The sequence below is a fragment of the Polypterus senegalus genome, chromosome 7 (genome assembly GCF_016835505.1).
Source record: "Polypterus senegalus isolate Bchr_013 chromosome 7, ASM1683550v1, whole genome shotgun sequence".
Lineage (NCBI taxonomy): Eukaryota > Metazoa > Chordata > Cladistia > Polypteriformes > Polypteridae > Polypterus > Polypterus senegalus.
Genome location: NC_053160.1, coordinates 44,782,087 through 44,802,846, shown reverse-complemented (window position 1 = coordinate 44,802,846; position 20,760 = coordinate 44,782,087). Strand labels below are relative to the sequence as shown.

General features: G+C 36.5%; 1 protein-coding gene across 1 annotated transcript in view; it reads left to right on the top strand.

The window, feature by feature from the left end:
* Positions 1 to 2,994: 2,994 nt before the first annotated feature.
* Positions 2,995 to 20,760, top strand: part of mrpl1 (mitochondrial ribosomal protein L1) — a 37,947-nt gene continuing 20,181 nt past the window's right edge. The window contains exons 1-3 of the mRNA XM_039758546.1: positions 2,995 to 3,091; positions 11,008 to 11,116; positions 18,702 to 18,972. Coding sequence (XP_039614480.1) covers positions 3,061 to 3,091; positions 11,008 to 11,116; positions 18,702 to 18,972 — 411 coding nt within the window. The 5' untranslated portion in view covers positions 2,995 to 3,060. The remainder of the gene's footprint in view (positions 3,092 to 11,007; positions 11,117 to 18,701; positions 18,973 to 20,760) is intronic.

The following is a 20,760-nucleotide window of genomic DNA, read 5'->3' as shown; positions in this document are numbered from 1 at the left end:
CCTCCAATTTTAGTGTCATTTGAGAATTTCACAAGTTATACCGAAATTAATGTCAATAGCTTCCTTAGCATCACGTTTGCCCTTGCCAAAACAGTCAAAAGATTCATAATTTTCAACAATTCGATTTCAACAAGGCTTAGTGAATTCCACATTTGCCCAGACACAAACATCGACAGCTGCTGCATTGTGAACAGTGTTTAGAGGGCTAATGTCTTGCTTGTTCCTGTACTCGATTGCAATTATGTTTCCTTTTTGTGACGCAGCTATTGTCGCATAATTTAGAATTCACAGGGCATATTATGGCGGCCATCCTTTAGCTGGCAGCTGAATGCTGTCCGGAGCCTTACACAGAATTAAAAAAGTAAAGTGGAGCATTACGCGTCAGCTCAAGTCTGATTCGTGATTAATCGTAATTGCAAGGACTTCCTAACTCGAATCACGCTAGAAGGCTAGCATAAATCAGAAAATTTAACGGTCCAAGGACACACCAGTGAGGGCCTCCAAGTGGAGCATTCTTCTCTTATCTGTACTGCATCTCATGTAATTTCTCCTGCAAAAACGAAAAATTAAACTTTACTAGTGTGTTTTGGTGTTCAAAATTTTACTTGCTTTTGTTTTGTTTTCCTTGATATTTTGAAAACTATTGATTCACTTACTACAAGAGAGATGAACAAAATACCTTTAGCAAAGCACCATTCATCCAATTTGTATTCAGCTTGATAACGTAAAGGTCATAATAAAATGTTCAGATTTCCATATTAATACAACTTAACTTGAATCCAATTTGTGTTGTGTAAAGTGCCATTCTTAGTAGCCAACTGCCAAAGTAAAGCATCAGTTACATAATTATCAGGGTTCAGGGGGTGCACTGGGTACAAAGCACAAGTCAACAATGGATGGACCGCTAGTTCACTGCAGCGCACACTTGCGCACTAAGCACACACGCACTGATATCCATACAGGGGGATTATTTAAATCCATCAATTAACGTAGCAAGTTTGTCTCAGGAATGTCGGAAGAAAGCCATATACCCTAAGAGAAATACACACACTGGAATTCAAATTAAGAATGTTGGAGTCGTGAGACTTTGCTAACCTCTATGCCACCTGGCCCCGTGAAATTCAAACATTACTTGAAAATAGTACAGTTATTACAGTGTAAAATAGATGTGTGTGTGTATATATATATATATATATATATATATATATATATATATATATATATATATATATATATAAACTGCTCAAAAAATTAAAGGAACACTTTGAAAACACATCAGATCTCAATGGGAAAAGAAATCCTCCTGGATATCTATACTGATATAGACTGGGTAATGTGTTAGGAACGAAAGGATGCCACATCGTTTGATGGAAATGAAAATGATCAACCTACAGAGCCCTGAATTCAAAGACGCCCCAAAAATCAGAGTGAAAAAATTATGTGGCAGGCTAGTCCATTTTGCCAAAATTTAATTGCAGCAACTCAAATTTGTACGCAACACTTTGTATGGCCCCTGTGTTCTTGTATACATGCCTGACAACATCGGTGCATGCTTCTAATGAGATGACAGATGGTGTTGTGGGGGATCTCCTCCCAGATCTGGACCAGGGCATCACTGAGCTCCTGGACAGTCTGAGGTGCAACCTGGTGGCATTGGATGGACCAAAACATAATGTCCCAGAGGTGTTCTATTGGATTTAGGTCAGGAAAGTGTGGAGGCCAGTCAATGGTATCAATTCCTTCATCCTCCAGGAACTGCCTGCATACTCTCACCACATGAGGCCAGGAATTGTCGTGCACCAGGAGCCACTGTACCAGCATAGGGTCTGACAATGGGTCCAAGGATTTCATCCTGATACCTAATGGCAGCCAAGGTGCCTTTGTCAAGCCTGTAGCGGTCTGTGTGACCCTCCATGTATATGCCTCCCCAGACAATCATTAACCCACCACCAAATTGCCCATGCTGAATGATGTTACAGGCAGCATAATGTTCTCCATGGCTTCTCCAGACCCTTTCACTTCTGTCACGTGCTCAGGGTGAACCTGCTCTCCTCTGTAAAAAGCACAGGGCACCAGTGGTACATCTGCCAATTCTGGTATTCTATGGTGAATGCCAATCGAGCTGCATGCTGCTGGGCAGTGAGCTCAGGGCCCATTAGAGGACATGGGGCCCTTGGGTCACCCTCATGAAGTCTTTCTGGTTGTTTGGTCAGAGACATTCACACCAGTGGCCTGCTGGAGATCATTTTGTAGGGCTCTGGCAGTGCTCATCCTGTTCCTCCTTGCCCAAAGGAGCAGATACTGGTCCTGCTGATGGGTTATGGACCTTCTATGGCCCTCTCCAGCTCTCCTAGAGTAACTGCTTGTCTCCTGGAATCTCCTCCATGCCCTTGAGACTGTGCAGGGAGACACAGCAAACCTTCTGGCAATGACACGTATTGATGTGCCATCCTGGAGAAGTTGGACTACCTGTGCAACCTCTGTAGGGTCCAGGTATCGCCTCATGCTACCAGTAGTGACACTGACTGTAGCCAAATGCAAAACTAGTAAAGAAACAGTCAGAAAAGATGAGGAGGGAAAAATGTCAGTGGCCTCCACCTGTTAAACCATTCCTGTTTTGGGGTCATCTCATTGTTGCCCCTCTAGTGCATCTGTTATTAATTTCATTAACACCACAGCAGCTGAAACTGATTAACAACCCCCTCTGCTACTTAACTGACCAGATTAATATCCCATAAGTTTCATTGACTTTATGCTATACTCTGGTTTAAAAGTGTTCCTTTAATTCTTTTGAGCAGTATATATATATATATATATATATATATACACACACACACACACGAACACTTCTTAATTTACTTTTACTATCCAGTTAAAATGAACGCATACTGAAACAATAGAATAGCATATTTATATTCCACGTAATTTTGCAATCTTTCATTAAACACATCACAATTTTATTCGATAATCAAACGATACGACGAGTGCTCGGAATTGTTTTAGCCGAATTATTGTTTTCTCCACGGAACACTGTTAGTGGGGGACACCGCAGGTATAAACATGGCAGCGTGTGTGAGGCGCTTTGGTAAAGGTCAGTTTTAATTTTCGGTATCGCTTCGGTATAACGTATTTTATTTTGATATCTCCTTCGCGTGATTACCTTGTTCATTTCCTTAGTATTCACATTTCGGATTTCTTCATTTAATCTCATTATGAAACTATATTATGTATGAATCTAAGTAGTGAGAAGTCAAGCAAAATGATAACATTTTATGTGTTAACTAATAAGATTACAATATTTAAGCTTTCGAGGCAACTCGGGCCTCTTCTCCAGGCAATTTGTAATAATCTTGGCTAACACGGTACAACACCCTACCACGTATGAGTGTCAGCAAAAAACATAATAGTCGCCAGTTTCCTATTAGTTAATCATGTTTAGAACAGATCACTGTTTCAATAGTCAAGTTTAAATTAACATTTGTGGATTTTGGCTTTTTTTCACAATCCGTAAACTCCGGAACAACTCAGGGTAAAATGTTCAATCTCTTCATTTATCCACCCTCGTCTTTATTGTTTATTGACTGTCAGTTTTCATTTTTATTAGTTTGCTGTCAGTTGTTGGTCTCAACCGTGTCTGTTAAGAAGTAAAGCAGAACATAGTATGGTCTCTTTTTTTACTTTTCCAAGGAATATGCAATGATCAGCATTATTCATATTTTTACATATGAGGTGTTTTGTCTCTCAAAGGTTAATAATGTTCCTTTAGTTTAAATTTTACTGATTTTAAGGACTCTTTTATCTTGTTTCCAAACTAGGTGAGGTCTAAAATGTTTAAAGAACGCTGATACATCCAAAAAATAAATGGATATGCATTAGAATCTTACTTTGATTTTCTGTCATAAAAATGTTTTTCCAATATTAATTTTCGTTTATTTTCATTGATACCAAGGACTAAAATTGTGCACATTTCTCGAATGAACACAATTATTACTCTCCTATAGTTTCAAGAGAGTGTTAGTCAGTGAGTTAGCATGCAAGTCTGTTGACATGACAGATACAAATAAGTTTGAAAATGTACATATGGTGTAACAAGTCAACCCCGCTAGGATTGGGCAAAAGGTTGGACAGGACTCTAGTCCATCACAGACTACTCTCACTCACACATATTAGCACACAGTGAGAATTTCCAATAAACATAACCATAAAAAAAAATTGTAATTAATTTCTTATTTGTTTGAGCATGATTTGTAGAGCTACTGAGTTATGTCAAATGTTAAGGAGTAACAGAAGTGAATGGCAAACTTTATTAGAGCAATTCACCATTATGGACCCCAGGTGAATGTAGCACTCTGATGGTAAATTACAGTGTTGGTAAAATAGCAAGTCATTATAATCCGTAGATAATGCAGCAGTAAGATTTGTTTAGTGCAAAGTTAAGAGTACTGAGTAAATATTTATTTACTCTGTGCAATGGCATACACACCAAAGGGTTATTCATTCATATCTAGATAACCTTTTGTTTTCTGTCCTTGCGTTTTATACTTTATTGGTTAGGAAGGTAATTTAGCTTACCTGATGACTTAAAGCATCAGTGGAGTAAGATGGTGATAAATTGGTTTTCTTCTATTTGCACTCAAGCAGCTGGAAAGATTTTAAAAGGCAGAAAAAATGTAACTGATTCAGAAGTTTACATGCAAACCTAGATGTCAAGGTAAAATTGAAACAGTAAGCTAATTCATAGTAGAGGAAGCAAAATATTTTCTCTCTTGTAAGATAGGTGGATTAGCAGATTTGTTAGTGGTTTTCTAAGTGACAGTTTAAACATTCCAAAAATGTATTAATTAGACTGTTTGAAGTATCTCAATGAAAACTGAACTGTCTCAACAAATATATTTAAAGATTAGACATGGACAGGCAGACAGACATAGCTATCACAGTAGGTGCTTCTTGCCTTATAAACAGCACCCCATGTAATGAATCTCTTAATCTAAATTAAACACAGCGCATGTATTATTGTTGCCAAATGGTATAGGCTGATTGGATTTGGCCAAAATCTCTGCAATATATTTTGTTCTGTGCCAAAATGATTATGTTGCATCTTTTGCACACATTTGTGCCATAGTTGTTTTACAGTTAGGGAGCGAAAGAAGTATAATTTTTAAACAAGATTCAAATCCTGTTTCGTTACACATAATAAAACATTGGCATGCAGTATTTATTGTTTTAAAAATGAGAGCTTTATGTAGACATGCCAGATTTTTTAAACTGTTGCCCTTGTATTCTCTTTGGTGTTTGGTTTTATTTCCAAACAATTTATTATTTGGCAAAACAAGTCATGTTTAAGAGTAAATATTACTTTGTTACTCTTATCATTGGAGTCAGAACTATGCCTCAGTGTATGGTTAGTTTTTGTAAGAAAATCATGACACTGAATATAGTTGGTGTCATTCACTGGCAATGCTGTGAATTTCATACCAAGGTAATGTTCAAAGGACAAGAGGGACAAACAACATGGTCAAATGAGCAGTGGTGTCTTAGTACCATGAAAGAGAGAGGTAAGATCTTTAAAAAAAAAAAAAGAAAGTTAAAACAATTATTGCAGTTTGTACACTTCCATAAATAACAAACCTTATACTCAGAAAAAGGGAATGCATGCAATTTACTTTAGAGCACAAGAAGGTCTACATTTTTTTGGTAATTGAACCAAAGTTTTACTCGCATATAACCAGCATTCAGGGTTAAAACAGATACTTCTCTGCAGTTAACCATACTCACTAACGTCAATTCATCTGTAAATACATGGGGTAAACCTGCAAACTCCACGTAGACCGTGGCACTGTGTGGCAGAAGTAACAGCTCTGTACTACCCATCTGCCTTTGTTAAACATACGCTCCAATCTTACTAAACTTTAACCTGCTTAAAACTAAATGTATTCCTATAATGTCTGTTCAGTTCTTGTCACTTTATTGCACATTATGCACATTCTCAGCCTCTCCCTTACTAGCTATCACTAGACTACTGAAACATGTGCGTGCAGCAGGCAATATCTTTGCAAAATTACACAATAAATTTTGAGTGGCAGAAGTAGGCCTCTATATGATTCAGTATGTGTACCAGCATTAGAGGCTTATCCCGAGTAAATGTCAAAACATTTACTTTGTCATAAACTAGGGGGCTTAGCCCCCTGCTCGCATTGCTTGCCAACAAAACCCCGGCCTGCGCTACGCGCCAGCCGCTTTTTGTCTATGCCACTCTCGTTGTGAAGAGTGGGGCTGAACACACCCCAAGAAGTTGCGGTTGCTCCTCTGAAAACCTCTCTTAAACGGTGGTACAATGGGAAACAAATAGTTTTTTTTTTTTTTTTTTACCTTCTCTTTGCTCAATTAGCTGCTGGCTTGTTTTTGCTGCTGTGTTGCGTAATCTCCATCTTACTTGGCGCTTCGAACATTTAAAACCCTGTACAGCAGCTGTCCTTTTGTCTCACTGCCTTGTCTCTCTTCTCCCCCAGACATCCTCTGCTCCTGTTGGGGGTCCCGCTCCCGAGGCTTGCCCCTATGAAGAGGAAGATTTTCTATTCTTTTAATTGAGATACGGAACTGTCCCCTCTGACCGCACACAGAGCTCAATTCACTCCTGAAAGTGACTTAATGTTCGTTTAAAGTGTTTGAATAATGTTTCTGTCTCTAAAATCTCCTGTGTATCTGTGCAACTCTGTGACCCAAGAGTGACAGCATATGTGGATTTTATTTTCACCAAGCAACAAATCTTTTCATTCTCGTGGATATGCCTCTTCACTGGGAACAAACGCTACTTTTCCCTGATGGCAACATAACTTAGACAATCTACAAGTCTCCGACTTAAAGTTTAAATCTGAAAAATATATTCGTTCTCTTTTTGCTGTTCCGTTATTTCACCAAGTAATATTTTCTGTTTGTTTGCACTAATGCGATTTTTACTATCATTTTTTTGAGACTTCTGAATTTTCGTACTTCCATTATCTCTAATCTGCTCTGCATGTGTATCGTGCCAATGGTTTTGAATTCTTTACGACATTCTATTTTGTCATCTACTCTTTGTCTTTTATTTCCGGTTTTCTTTCCGGCCCCAGGGTGTGGTTAAATCTCTTGGCACAAAGTCTCGTCTCGTGTGATGTGAAAGTGTCTCTCTGAGAAAGTCACGTCTCGTCTTTCTTCCCAAGATTTTTTTTTATTACAATAGAGAGATATGCCTCAGAAACGCGGAATATATGCTTTCTTAAATCAAATCCTTTGCTTCTTGAGACTGGATGTATTTGGAAAGTTTTGAGGGTTTTGTTTTCCCAAACAAGACAAACTACATGGAGTAAGTCACATATAATAAAATATCTTTTTTAGGTGGAGTATTCCTTTAAGGATGTCTTGTATAACACTATATTTCTGTTATTAATATGACATTACCAGGCAGGACATGTAATGAAATGGCCAAGACTTTGCACTTTAAACTGTAGGGTTGTTGATTTAGTTTCTGCCCCCAGTGAATCAAATAACCTGATTGTGATAATCTAGTAAGAAAAAGGTGTGTAGGCAATTGTACTCTATCTTGATTTTACAAATTACCTTTAATAAAGACAATCGCCAATTGCACAATATAATCCAAGCTTGTCTAGGGTGGTTGTACATGTCAGGTTGGGGAGGATGCACTGGTACAGCACGTTGCAACACCCACCACACAACAAAACAGCTTGGGATCCTGGTTGGCAACGTCCAAGGCAGACATGCAGTCGAGTCCCACACTCTGGAAATGACCATCTATCTGCTGTAGCCAGGTGTTCTGTGGGCGACCCCTTGGTCTGGCCCAGCTGCTCAGGTCCTCAACAATGACAGCCCTGTGAGCCGGTATCACCATCAGGGAATCACGCCACATGGCCGTAGTGCCATAACTGATGCTCCCTCACAATGCAGGTAATGTGTGTCATCTTGGACTTCGTGAGCAACTGCTCATTCAGCACAATGTCAAACCAGCAGTTTTACATCAGATATTAATTTATTAACCTCCAAGGGGAATTTCAGCAAAATGAAGTAATTTAATATAATCACAGTCATTGGGCAAAACAGTGCAAACACTATTTCTAATCTGTCCTACAGAGATACAAGTCAAAGAGTCAATTATTTGATGTTACTTTTTCAGGTGGATGTCATTTTTGATGGTATGTGCAGTGCATCCGGAAAGTATTCACAGCGCATCACTTTTTCCACATTTTGTTATGTTACAGCCTTATTCCAAAATGGATTAAATTCATTTTTTTCCTCAGAATTCTACACACAACACCCCATAATGACAACGTGAAAAAGTTTACTTGAGGTTTTTGTAGATTTATTAAAAATAAAAAAACCGAGAAATCACATGTACATAAGTATTCACAGCCTTTGCCATGAAGCTGCAAATTGAGCTCAGGTGCATCCTGTTTCCTCTGATCATCCTTGAGATGTTTCTGCAGCTTAATTGGAGTCCACCTGTGGTAAATTCAGTTGATTGGACGTGATTTGGAAAGGCACACACCTGTCTATAGAAGGTCCCACAGTTGACAGTTCATGTCAGAGCACAAACCAAGCATGAAGTCAAAGGAATTGTCTGTAGACCTCTGAGACAGGATTGTCTCGATGCACAAATCTGGGGAAGGTTACAGAAAAATTTCTCATGCTTTGAAGGTCCCAATGAGCACAGTGGCCTCCATCATCCGTAAGTGGAAGAAGTTCAAAACCACCAGGACTCTTCCTAGAGCTGGCCGGCCATCTAAACTGAGCGATCGGTGGAGAAGGGCCTTAGTCAGGGAGGTGACCAAGAACCCGATGGTCACTCTATCAGAGCTCCAGAGGTCCTCTGTGGAGAGAGGAGAACCTTCCAGAAGGACAACCATCTCTGCAGCAATCCACCAATCAGGCCTGTATTGTAGAGTGGCCAGACTGAAGCCACTCCTTAGTAAAAGGAACATGGCAGCCCACCTGGAGTTTGCCAAAGGGCACTTGAAGGATTCTCAGACCATGAGAAACAAAATTCTCTGGTCTAATGAGACAAAGATTGAACTCTTTGGTGTGAATGCCAGGCGTCACGTTTGGAAGAAACCAGGCACCGCTCATCACCTGGACAATACCATCTCTACAGTGAAGCATGGTGGTGGCAGCATCATGCTGTGGGGATGTTTTTCAGTGGCAGGAACTGGGAGACTAGTCAGGATAAAGGGAAAGATGACTGCAGCAATGTACAGAGACATCCTGGATAAAAACCTGCTCCAGAACGCTCTTGACCTCAGACTGGGGAGACGGTTCATCTTTCAGCAGGACAACGACCCTAAGCACACAGCCAAGATATCAAAGGAGTGGTTTCAGGACAACTCTGTGAATGTCCTTGAGTGGCCGAGCCAGAGCCCAGACTTGAATCCGATTGAACATCTCTGGAGAGATCTTAAAATGGCTGTGCACTGAATCTTCCCATCCAACCTGAAGGAGCTTTAGAGGTGCTGCAAAGAGGAATGGGTGAAACTGGCCAAGGATAAGTGTGCCAAGCTTGTGGCATCATATTCAAAAAGACTTGAGGCTGTAATTGCTGCCAAAGGTGCATCAACAAAGTATTGAGCAAAGGCTGTGAATACTTATGTACATGTGATTTCTCAGTTTTTTTATTTTTAATAAATTTGCTAAAACCTCAAGTAAACTTTTTCACGTTGTCATTATGGGGTGTTGTGTGTTGAATTCTGAGGAAAAAAATAAGTTTAATCCATTTTGGAATAAGGCTGTAACATAACAAAATGTGGAAAAAGTGATGCGCTGTGAATACTTTCCGGATGCACTGTAGGTGTTTGTTTGAAAAAAGTTAACAATCCTATCTTGTACATAAAACGATTCCTCCTCAGAAAGTGTTCGCTGAAAAAAAGATTTTTTTCTTCTATCACAAATCTTGTGGCCAGTTGCAGCAATTACTCAATTTAGCCTTGAGTTTTATGTTACTGAGGTGACAATTGAACTCCCTTGAACTAAATATTCTGTGATAGCACATGCTCCAGATTTTTATCCCATGGTGTTCCTGCTGTTAAGTCTTCCTTTGTCTGGTGAAAAATGACGTAAGGAAAATTAATCCATTAACAAAATTAGTTTTGCTCCAGTAACTTCCTTGAGATAAGAGGCTTAGCAAATTGTTGTACTAAATGTGCAATTCTCCTTACCATTAAATCACTAGCAAATACTTTTATGTATTAACTAGCTGTGTAAGCCAGTGCTGTAAAAAGCATGCGGTCCTAGAAAGTATTGAAATCATCAGAAAAAAATTTGAAATGTAGAGATGTCAGGTAATTGGAAAGAACTACATTGGGTGTCTCTCTCTCTCTCTCCTAAAAGGATTCGTGTTGCTAACATGCTCGCATTGTTTGTGTATTAGCGACTAAGTGACTGTCTTTCTTCAGAGGTTTCGTTTTGCCGGTATGCTTGCCTCACTTATGTATTAGCGGTGTAAGGAAAAGTAAAAGGATACCGTTTTGCTGATGTGCTTGCCTTGCTTCTGTATTAGCCGCTAACCGCGTCAAAGGTTTCACATTGCTAACATGCGGGCCTTGCTTGTGTATCCTCAGAGGTGGAGCCCTTACTCTGATTCCACCTCTCACTTCCGGGCCGGGCAGACAGACACACTTCCACGTGTAGATGTTTATATATAAGATAATATAGTAGCTTTATATTCATATTTTCCAAAAACACTTTTTGCGTTTTTTTTTGATGTACCAGTGACTGAAACCAGTATTGAATATACTGTATCGTAACATTTAATTAGCCTGTGCTATAGTCATTTCCAAATTTGGGCCTATTTAAATGATCAAATGAAAGTTTTTTTTTTATTTTCAAAACTTCTTGGCTTTAAGTGGCAGTGGATACCCTATAGATTTCTGTATTTTATCTTGTCTATAAGAATATGTGGTTCATTTTGAAAGACACGGTCTTGCGTGTAATTAAAAAAAAAAATGTTTCTGTTTTCTTTTTCAGTTTTCATTGAACAACGAACACATTTGTTTGCTAGTAGTGTCCATTATCCTCCAAATGGTCTTCCAGCTGGCCCACACAAGCTTTCAAATAGATACTTTGCTGCTATCAAGTAAGTATTATTCACTGATAAATTAAGATTTGTTTTTGATGTTTCATTTGTATTATTTTATTTCTGTAATAATGAAAGCTAAAAAGTAAAATGTTGTACAACTCTTAACCTAGTATAATGTTAGAAGAAATTAGAAATACATCAGTAATAAAGTTTTAGTGCATGCATGCAGTTTTTAACTTTGAGCAGAGATGTAATTTGTCAGTGACTTGGAGTTTCTTTAGTTCAAGGATAGTTGTTAGTCTCTGTATATGCAACTAGAACTGTCCAGATGAGAACAAGCTATTAAGCCCAACAAAACTCATCAGCCCTATCCACTTAATTCTTCTAAAAAAACATTGTCTAGTTTTGAAAGTCCCTACAGTCTTACTGTCTACCATGCTATTAGGTAGATTATTCCAAGTGCCTATGGCTCTCTGTGTAAAGAAAAACTTCCTAAAGTTTGTGCAAAATTTTCCCTTAACAATTTTCCAACTGTGTCCCGTTGTTCTTCATGAACTCATTTTAAAATAAAAGTCTTGATCCACTGTACTAATTCCCTTCTAATTTTAAACATTTAAATCATGTCACCTCTTAATCTTCTTTTGTTTAACCTGAAAAGGCTCAGCTCTTTTAATCTTTCCTCATAACCCATCCCCTGTAGCCCTGGAATCAGCCTAGTCGCTCTTCTCTGGACCTTTTCTAGCACTGCACTCCAGATGAGGCCTCACCAGTGCATTACAAAGGCTGAGCATAACCTCCTTGGACTTGTACTCCACACATCGTGCTCTATATCCTAACATTCTGTTAGCCTTCTTAATGGCTTCTGAACACTGTCGGGAAGTTAACAGCGTAGAGTCCAGTATGACTCTTAAATCCCTCTAAGGTTTACTTTTGATTTTCAGACCTCCCATTGTGTACTCAAACCTAACATTTTAATTCCTATGTGTAATACTTTATATTTACTGACATAAAATTTAATCTCCCGCAAATATGCCCAAGCCTGTATGCTATCCAAGTCCTTCTGTAATGATATAACGAATTCCAAATTATCTGCTAATCCACCTTTCTTGGTATCATCAGCAAACTTAACCAGCTTGTTACTTATATTCCTATGCAAATCATTTGTATATATATTAAAAATAGCAGCAGTCCCAGCACTGACCCTTGTGGAGCACCACTCTTAACATCGGCCAATTCTGGTGAGGTTCATCATACCTTCACCTTCTGCTTCCTGTGTCTGAGCCAATTCTGCACCCATCTAAAAACATCACCCTGAACTCCCACTTCTTTTAGTTTGATGCCCAGCCTCTCATGTGGCACTTTATCAAATGCTTTCTAAAAGTCCAAATAAATAATATCAGACGCTCCACTTTGATCATATCCGTTTGTAATTTCCTCATAGAATTCTAGCATGTTTGTAAAACAGGACCTCCCTCTTTTGAACCCTGCTGACTGATTAGAAAAACTCTTGTACTTGCCATATGCTCCTCAATCTTATCCTTAATAATTCCTTCCATTAATTTTCCTGTGATACACATTAAGCTTATTGACCTATAGTTGCTTGGATCTGCACAGTCATCCTTTTTATATAAATGGCATAATACTTGCCATTTTCCAGCTATTGGAATTTCCCCAGTGTGCAGTGACTTCCTAAAAATATGTGTCAAGGGTTTAATATATGTACTTGATAACCTCCTTAAGCACTTGAGGGTAAATATTATCAGGTCTTGGTGAACTGTTTGATTTCAACCAATTTTTTAGTACTTCTTCTACAATTTCGATATCAATCAGTACCTCCTTAGTAGTCCCATTTACCACTGGGAGGTTATCTACTTCCACACTTGTGAAGATCTTAGAAAAATGCTTATTTAGAGATTCCGCTATTTCACTGTCTGTATTTTTAATTCCTGTTTATTATTCCTGATATCTTTCACCTCCTTGACTGTTCTTTTACCAGTAAAATACTGAAAGAATCTTTCTGGTTCATATTTTGCTTTATCTGCTATATTTCTCTCCAACTGTCTTTTAGCTTCCCTAATATCTTTCTTAATGGTTGCCCTCATGTTCTCATATTCCCTATGATACACATTGGCATTATTAGTCTTATACCCCCTATACAGTTGTTTTTTTTCCTTTGCAGTTTCTTTTTTTTAATTATTTATTAACCCACTAGAGTTATTTTTAATTTGCTATTAATTCCAAATTTAGTTATGTATCTGTACTGCATTACTTGTAAAACAGTTTTAAACCTGTTCCACAACAGTCTCTGCACTTAAAAGCTTATCCCAGTATAACCTCCTTAGATATTTCCACATTTGCACAAAATTTGCCCTTCTAAACTTAAACCTCAACAGTTGTAATCTTTGCTTTTACACTCTTACAAAACACTGTGAATTGTATTATATTAGAGTCACTTAAACCTAGTGATTCATTTACATCTATACCCTCCATTCTATCCTGATTTTTACAAAAAAACTAACTCTAGACAGGCTTCACCCCACATTGGTGCTTTATCATACTGTGTTAAAGGTTTTAGAAGTCTAAAAACTCCTTCTCCACTATTTGCAAAGTTATCTCAGGTAATATTCTGATAAAGTCCCCAATGACTATGATATCCCCCTGTAAACTTGCTTTTTTAATATTACTAAAAATTGTGTGTTGAAATTACTGACTGCATAGGGCGGTCTGTAACACACACCTAAAATGAGACCTCTTTCCCTAATGCTTTCCAGGTGAACAAATATGAATATTACACAGACATGGGATGAACTGTAAACTGCACACAGTCATCGAATAGGCCATGATTTGAATACAGTATCTTGAAGCTATGAGGAAGCAGTGCATTAGACAACCATTCTATCAGTAGTATTCCTAACGACTTTTAGTGGTATACACTTTCAGACTTGTTCTGATAGAACAGAATAGATTTCTACAGATGAGAAACCACATAGGCAACATTTGGTCACAAAACAAAAGGCACAAATGTGAATGAGTATTTATCAAGAGGTGAATAACAGGGTTTAGGCACTTTAAGAAAACTAACATCAGAATATTGCTGTCTAGCAGATTTTAGTACACAGTGTAAGTGGAATAAACATGTTGAGATAATGGATACATTTTAGGTTCATAGCATAAATAAATATTGTTGAAATGTGTTGATATTGGTGACATGTGTGTTTTGCATAAGACAAGTAGACTCAAAGAGGTAAAAAACATACAGCTATGGATATGACTTTAAATAAACCCTTATGTAATTTTGGTGGTTTATATACCTTTTGTGCATTTTTGGGATCTCTGTTCCATTGCCTTGGACTGTCATATATCATCATAGTCAAATGTTTAACTCAACTTTATATATTTTTAAATGTGATATCCCAACAAATTCTTGGGTATTTGTCTCATTCTGTGAGTGAATGAGACTTGTGATACTTCTTGCCTTGTTTCCTCATAATAAATAATAGTAGTAGAGTGCAAAAGGAAGGGTCTAAGGAAAAAACATTTCATGGTTAAAATAGAAGAGCTCTATCCAATATGAATTGGTCATATTTTGTGGAGTACCTGTGTCTGTTCTCATTAAATAAATGTTATTTTTTATAGTTTCAAATGCACATCCTTAGAACATGGATTTTACCATATGAGTGTAATCAGGTAGCAAACTAGCAGTGTATGAAATGCGGTCAGATTAGCCATATCAGTTGTGAGGGGATTAAACTATATATACTAACTCCAAAAAAAAAAGCTAATGACTGTTCTGATGACAACGGTGTCAAGAGGATGGTAACCATACAGCCCCTTTCAAGGGGGAAAGCCAAAACATGTGGCCAAGGGGGGCTGGTACTGGGTACATCTGTCACAGTTTGAGTGTAATCTTGTGTTATTGGTAGTCTTGAGACGTGCATGTTTCAGAGATTTTTAATTATATTAATCCATGTGTTTGTAGTGTGACGTTCCAATCACTTTCTATAAGTGCAAGATCTTCATCCCATCTCATAGAGCTGTCTTTGAAACAGTTTTGAAATGAATCCTTCATTTGTAGATTTATTAAGCGGTACAAATAATTATAGGAAAGTGTTTTGGGAAGTTTCCATTGTGTATAGAAATTTTTGAATTATATCAATATACCAATTAAGGTTATGTTCCATAAAATTAACTTGCCAAAAAACAGATTCAGGTTATTTAACTAAAGAAAGAAACATGTAGTTTAATTTTAAAAGTGAAATTTACAGTGTTTATTTGGTATTTCACCTAGTGTGCTTATATTATTTGTCACCTGGTAAATTATTTATGTTTTATCCTATTGGGGTAATTAAGCAAATAATATCTAATTATGTTTAACGTCGTGTAAAAGCCTTGGCTGCTCATCGAGGTAAAACAGACAAGCCAGTCTTTATTTGACTGTAAATCTAAGATGAGAGCAAGTGGTTTAATCAAAAACTGTTTGGTCAGGCTACACTTCATTAACTTTATTATTCCTAAAAATTCCCTTTGGTGAGTAGAGTGGGACATAGAGCACAACTAGTGTTCCATTGAGCAGTTGATAAATGTCATATGGCCAGAAGAGTCATCCTTAACTTTGTTTATAACATGTGGATTTGTGTGACAAGGCAAACAAAGTCTACAAGAACTGTAAATAATGCCCTGGCATATCTTTGAGATACTTGAACCTGCTAGTACATGTGTATGGGGACTGGTTTGGTGGTACATGTATGCAAAAATCCTAAGTATTGTGTGTGTGTGTGTGTGTGTGTTTTTTTTTTTTAAGCATTCAGTGTTCTGTTGCATTTTCCTCTCATTAATTAGATTTTACTAGGTATGACGGGTACAGTTCCTTGCAACTTTTAAGACAGCCTTGCACAAATTGCAAATTTTGTTGTCATTTGAAGGAAACAATAGTAAATACAACTTTGACATAAAACACAATAATACAGTGTAATTTGTATGAAGATATGAATGTACTGTTATAATTTATCTGATAAACTAAAGCAGTATAAAAATAAATAAAAACAGTAAATGTGGCATTTACACCCTTTACATTCTGTACTCGTTAGGTCATTAGTTTGGTCTGCGTTAGCTTATTAAGTGTTAGTCTGGCCAAGAATTGTCTCAATTCAAGAGCCAAATAAATTTGTTGCCTCTTAAACATTGCACAACACTGAATAAGTATGGGCTCTTGTAAGGAACTGACAGAAGATCTGATAATTAAACTGATTGATGCCTACAGGGCAGGGGAAGGCTACTGTATAGCAAGATATTGAGTTACTTCCAGCTAGCAGTTGCCACAGTCTGAAATGACCTTAACAAATGACAGTTAAGGGAAACCACTGAGGTTTAGACAGCATCTTAAAGACTGAGGGAACTGACCAATAGAAAAGTTTATATACTGTGTAGGAAGTGCTAAGCAAAACCCCTATATGACTGCCAGTGACCTGCAGGTAGATTAGGCTGAAAAAGGAGAGGTGGTACAGTGCTGTACTGTGCAGCATTATTTACATGGCCATGGCATTCATGGAAAAGCCATCAGAAGTAAACTGTATCTTGCAATCTGTTTCAAAATGCTTTTGTCTTATGCAGATGTTGTTTTACATAATTAAGACAATGCTCTTTGTGATCAAAGTGCAGTGGACAGATCATGGAGATAAAATCAAATTATTGGCCACAGAAGGTTCATTTGGAGTGGAAAAAAGAAAAGCATTTGAAGAAAAGATCAGCTTGTTATCTGTTAAGTACTGGGGTAGATCTGTTATGCTTACAAGTTGTGTGGCAGCTAGTGGCATAGGAAACATTTTGAGATTATAAGGAAGAATGGATTCGACTAAATATCAGCAAATTGTAATGTAAAATATCAGCTGATCAGGAAATTGAAGCTGAATAAACGATGGCTTCTACAACAAGGCACATTCAAAAACACTTTTTAAAATCTACAATGAGTAACTACAAGAAACATGGTGAATATTTTGAAATGGCCCTCACAGTCTATTGACTTGAAAATGCCATTGTTTTAGTTTGTTTGCTGTTGAAGTTATATTGACTTATTATTTCATCTTTTTTAATAATGATGTCAACAACATAAGTTGTTTGCCAGGAGTGCCTCCACCTTTGCATGTAGTGTATGTGAGAATAAACAGAAAATAAACTGTGTGTACTTGTATTCATCCACTATGATGGAAGTGGACCTTTCCAAGATGACAGTGCCCAAATCTACAGGCACAAGTGGTAAATAAATAATGTATAACAGTATATCATGAGCAATCCTTGTTATCTGTTTCCATGTCAGTTTAGTACATATGAGTGATTCTAGTGTGATTCATCAGACAGGACTTTTCAGTTGTATGTCTTTCATGAAAATAAATAAATTTGAAAAATAATTCTTTCTTGGTACTAAATTAAAAGGTTGTTTTAATGCTTTTACAACATGAATGTATCTGTCTCAAAAAAAATCTAATGTGACTACCAGATGACTTTCTCCATATGTACAACATGGATACAGTATAAAGTGTAGAAATACCAAAATATATGGAAGATCTAACACAACTGAAGTTTAGTTTTCACATGTTAATCTGTTTTAAAGCGAAATTTATAATGGGTTACTTAATAATTGCATAAAATAGTAATTAAAGATCGGTTTCGTGTGATTATTGTGTTTTAAAATTTTGAACTTTAAAAACTGATGCTTTTGATTTCAAAGTTCAAATTTCTTTCCCTTTCTTTTGTTGTTTCCTTCTTTCTAAGTCTTACATTTGAATTTCTGTTTTGTGAACTTCTAAGCAGAAATTTGACTTGTTTGGTATCATCTTTAGAAATGTTTAACTTTAAAAGTTCAAAGTTGAATAGTTAGAATTTACCCAAAACCTAAACAGCTCTTAAGGCTAAATGTTCTTGTGTTACAGAACACAAAATTTGTAACACGAAAACAGTTTTCCAAAATGTGCAAGACATGTTTTAGGGGTTTCTGAATGCGTGTTTCCATTGAAAACTTTAATTAGATTTTTTATATCTCACTACTGCTCCATATATAAAATATGAAAAGTGAAAAGCTTACAACTGTAAGATTACTTTTATCTGAAAGATGCATAATAAATGAAGAAAAGCACCAATTTTGCTTTTATTTTTGAGTGCTGTGCTGCTAATATGGACAAAATTTAGCTATCAGTCACAGCCTTTTTGACTTAACCACAGGCCATTTGGACTAACCGCTTAGAAACCCACTGATGAATGTATATGACAAAAAACTAATTTGTAGTCCAAATTTCTCAGTTTAGAGATGCAAGGAATTAATATTCTAGGTTTCTCACTTCTTTACGTTTTTGGGATTTTTTAAAATTAATTTGGTATTTTGTGTAAATCAGTATATAGAACTCTTAGCAAGGGAAGTAAGTTGTTTGAAATTGAATTGCACTGTATATTTGTCCCAAAATTTTAAGTTTAGGACAAGTATGTTACAGACCACCCAATGCAGGGTATATAATTAATTGTTTTAATGAAATTACCATGTGTAAGGCTATCTATTTACTAATAATTACTTAAATTAATAAACTAGTTGAGCTTTTAAAAAATTAAGGCTTTATTGTCATTTTCATAATTTTTACTGTTTTTATTGCCACAGACCTGCAAAGAAAGAGGTGGAACAAAATAAAAAGGAAAAACAACGAAAGGCTATAGAAGAGAAAAGAGCAGATTTGACTCGGCACAAGCCATATGGACTGACTGCTTGGATACCCACTGATGATGTGTATTTGACAAAATATTATCCAAAGCCAGTCTATGAAATTGATGTAGCGATACAGAAATTAAAAAAGTTCCAGGAATTAGATTTCACTGACCCCAAGCAATATGTTTATATTAATCTGAGGCTTGATATGAAGCTTGAAAAAAAAGTAAGTTACTTTTAACTTTTTTGATTTGCTTTGCAACTAAAAGTAATTGTTCTCTGAACATGTTTTAATAATTTTGTAAAAGAAACATGCAAACAATAACACGTCTGGTAGCTTTTCCTGTTTTAAATTATTGTTTGAATCACAAACTAGGAAAATTTGTTTGTGTTTCTTTGAATAGAATGATGTAGTTATTAATTGGCAATGACAATTTTCTGTCAAAATAAATCATGTGTTTTATAGTAAATTAATATGAAGTAGAACAATTTAATTTGATTTTATTTGTTTTGGCGTTTTTTGTAACATTACTTTCTGTCCCTTTCTTTTTGAAAGCACAATACTTGGTTATCTCAGTTAACTAGAATAGGATATTTGTAATAAAGACAAAAATGTTTAATATTTAAGTGTGTAGTAAGGGAAAGAAAATAAGTAATAGATAAAGGAAAGCTTCAAATAAATTATTGTTTTAGTTTGACTGCCATGTTACTAATGTGGATAAAGTGCAATTATCAACCCAGCATAGTTCAAGCATCTAGTTTGCTCACTTGTCATAAAAATTTAGTTCCAAGCTATAGGATATTACTAATGTAGGCATCTTAACTTTTTACATTTAGCTTGGTCTGTTAGAAAAAGTTTAGACCCCTTATCTAGATATATTAAAAATCCAGACTATTAATATGTTGAGATTTATAATACTTGCACACAGCCCTTCTAAATCTTTAAATTTATAATTATTGAATATTTATCATAGTGTGTACCAAGTGGATCTAATTTAAACTGATTATTGTGCATTTGTAGAATATTTAAAGTTAAAGGGATCCTTTCAAAATAAAACAGTAGTGGACAGAAATCATTTCTATTAAGATGCAAAGTACAGGACTTCAGTTCTTGAAAGAATGTAAACCACATTATGCTTTGGTTAGAGAGCCAAACACACTAAATGTTACGAGATTTTTGAAAATATACACATACCTTTGCTAAAGTTGTTGGAGCAGTGAGCTTGGCATATTTGCTAAATCTTTGTTAACAAGATCTTTATTAATTATTTTAATAATCCTGTATGTACTCTAGCTAAGGCCCTAAGAGGAAATCTCACCACATTAAAATGTTTTATATAATCAAACAATTAAATGCCTTACCCAGGTGTAAATTACTTGGTCAGATGCTGACAGAAGTTTCATAGGAATTGTTGAACATTGTTTTCTTATAATCCTATTTCTGGTAGATGGTTTGTTTCCTGCCTTGCGTCCTGTGTTGGCTGGAATTGGCTCCAGCAGACCCCCGTGACCCTGTAGCTAGGATATAGCGGGTTGGATAATGGATAGAGGGATGGATGTTCCACACCAATATTTGTCACAGGAGAGTGCATATAATATATTTCTTTTTTTGACAGTCATATTACATATAGATGAAAGTGCTCCATCATCCATTGTTGAACCTGCTTTTATGAAGTTCAAGATTGCAGGGTTTGAAGACTTTCCAAGTACCATAGGATACAGGACAGTAAACAAATCTGTACCCATCCATCACAGGTCACACTCTTCCTCCACATGCACAACCACCCTTAACCCACACCTGGTCAATCCCGAGTCACCAATGCACACATCTTTGCAATTTGTAAAGAAAACTAGAGACCTACAGAAAAATTCAAACAGTCACAAGAACATTCAGAGTTTGCAGAATTCAAACCTTTTAAATTACACAATTTGTTTACAGCAAATCTTTATACCAATTAGTTATCTCTGTGTGCTGCTGCAGTTAGGAAATATTAAAGTTTAAACCAAGGTAATG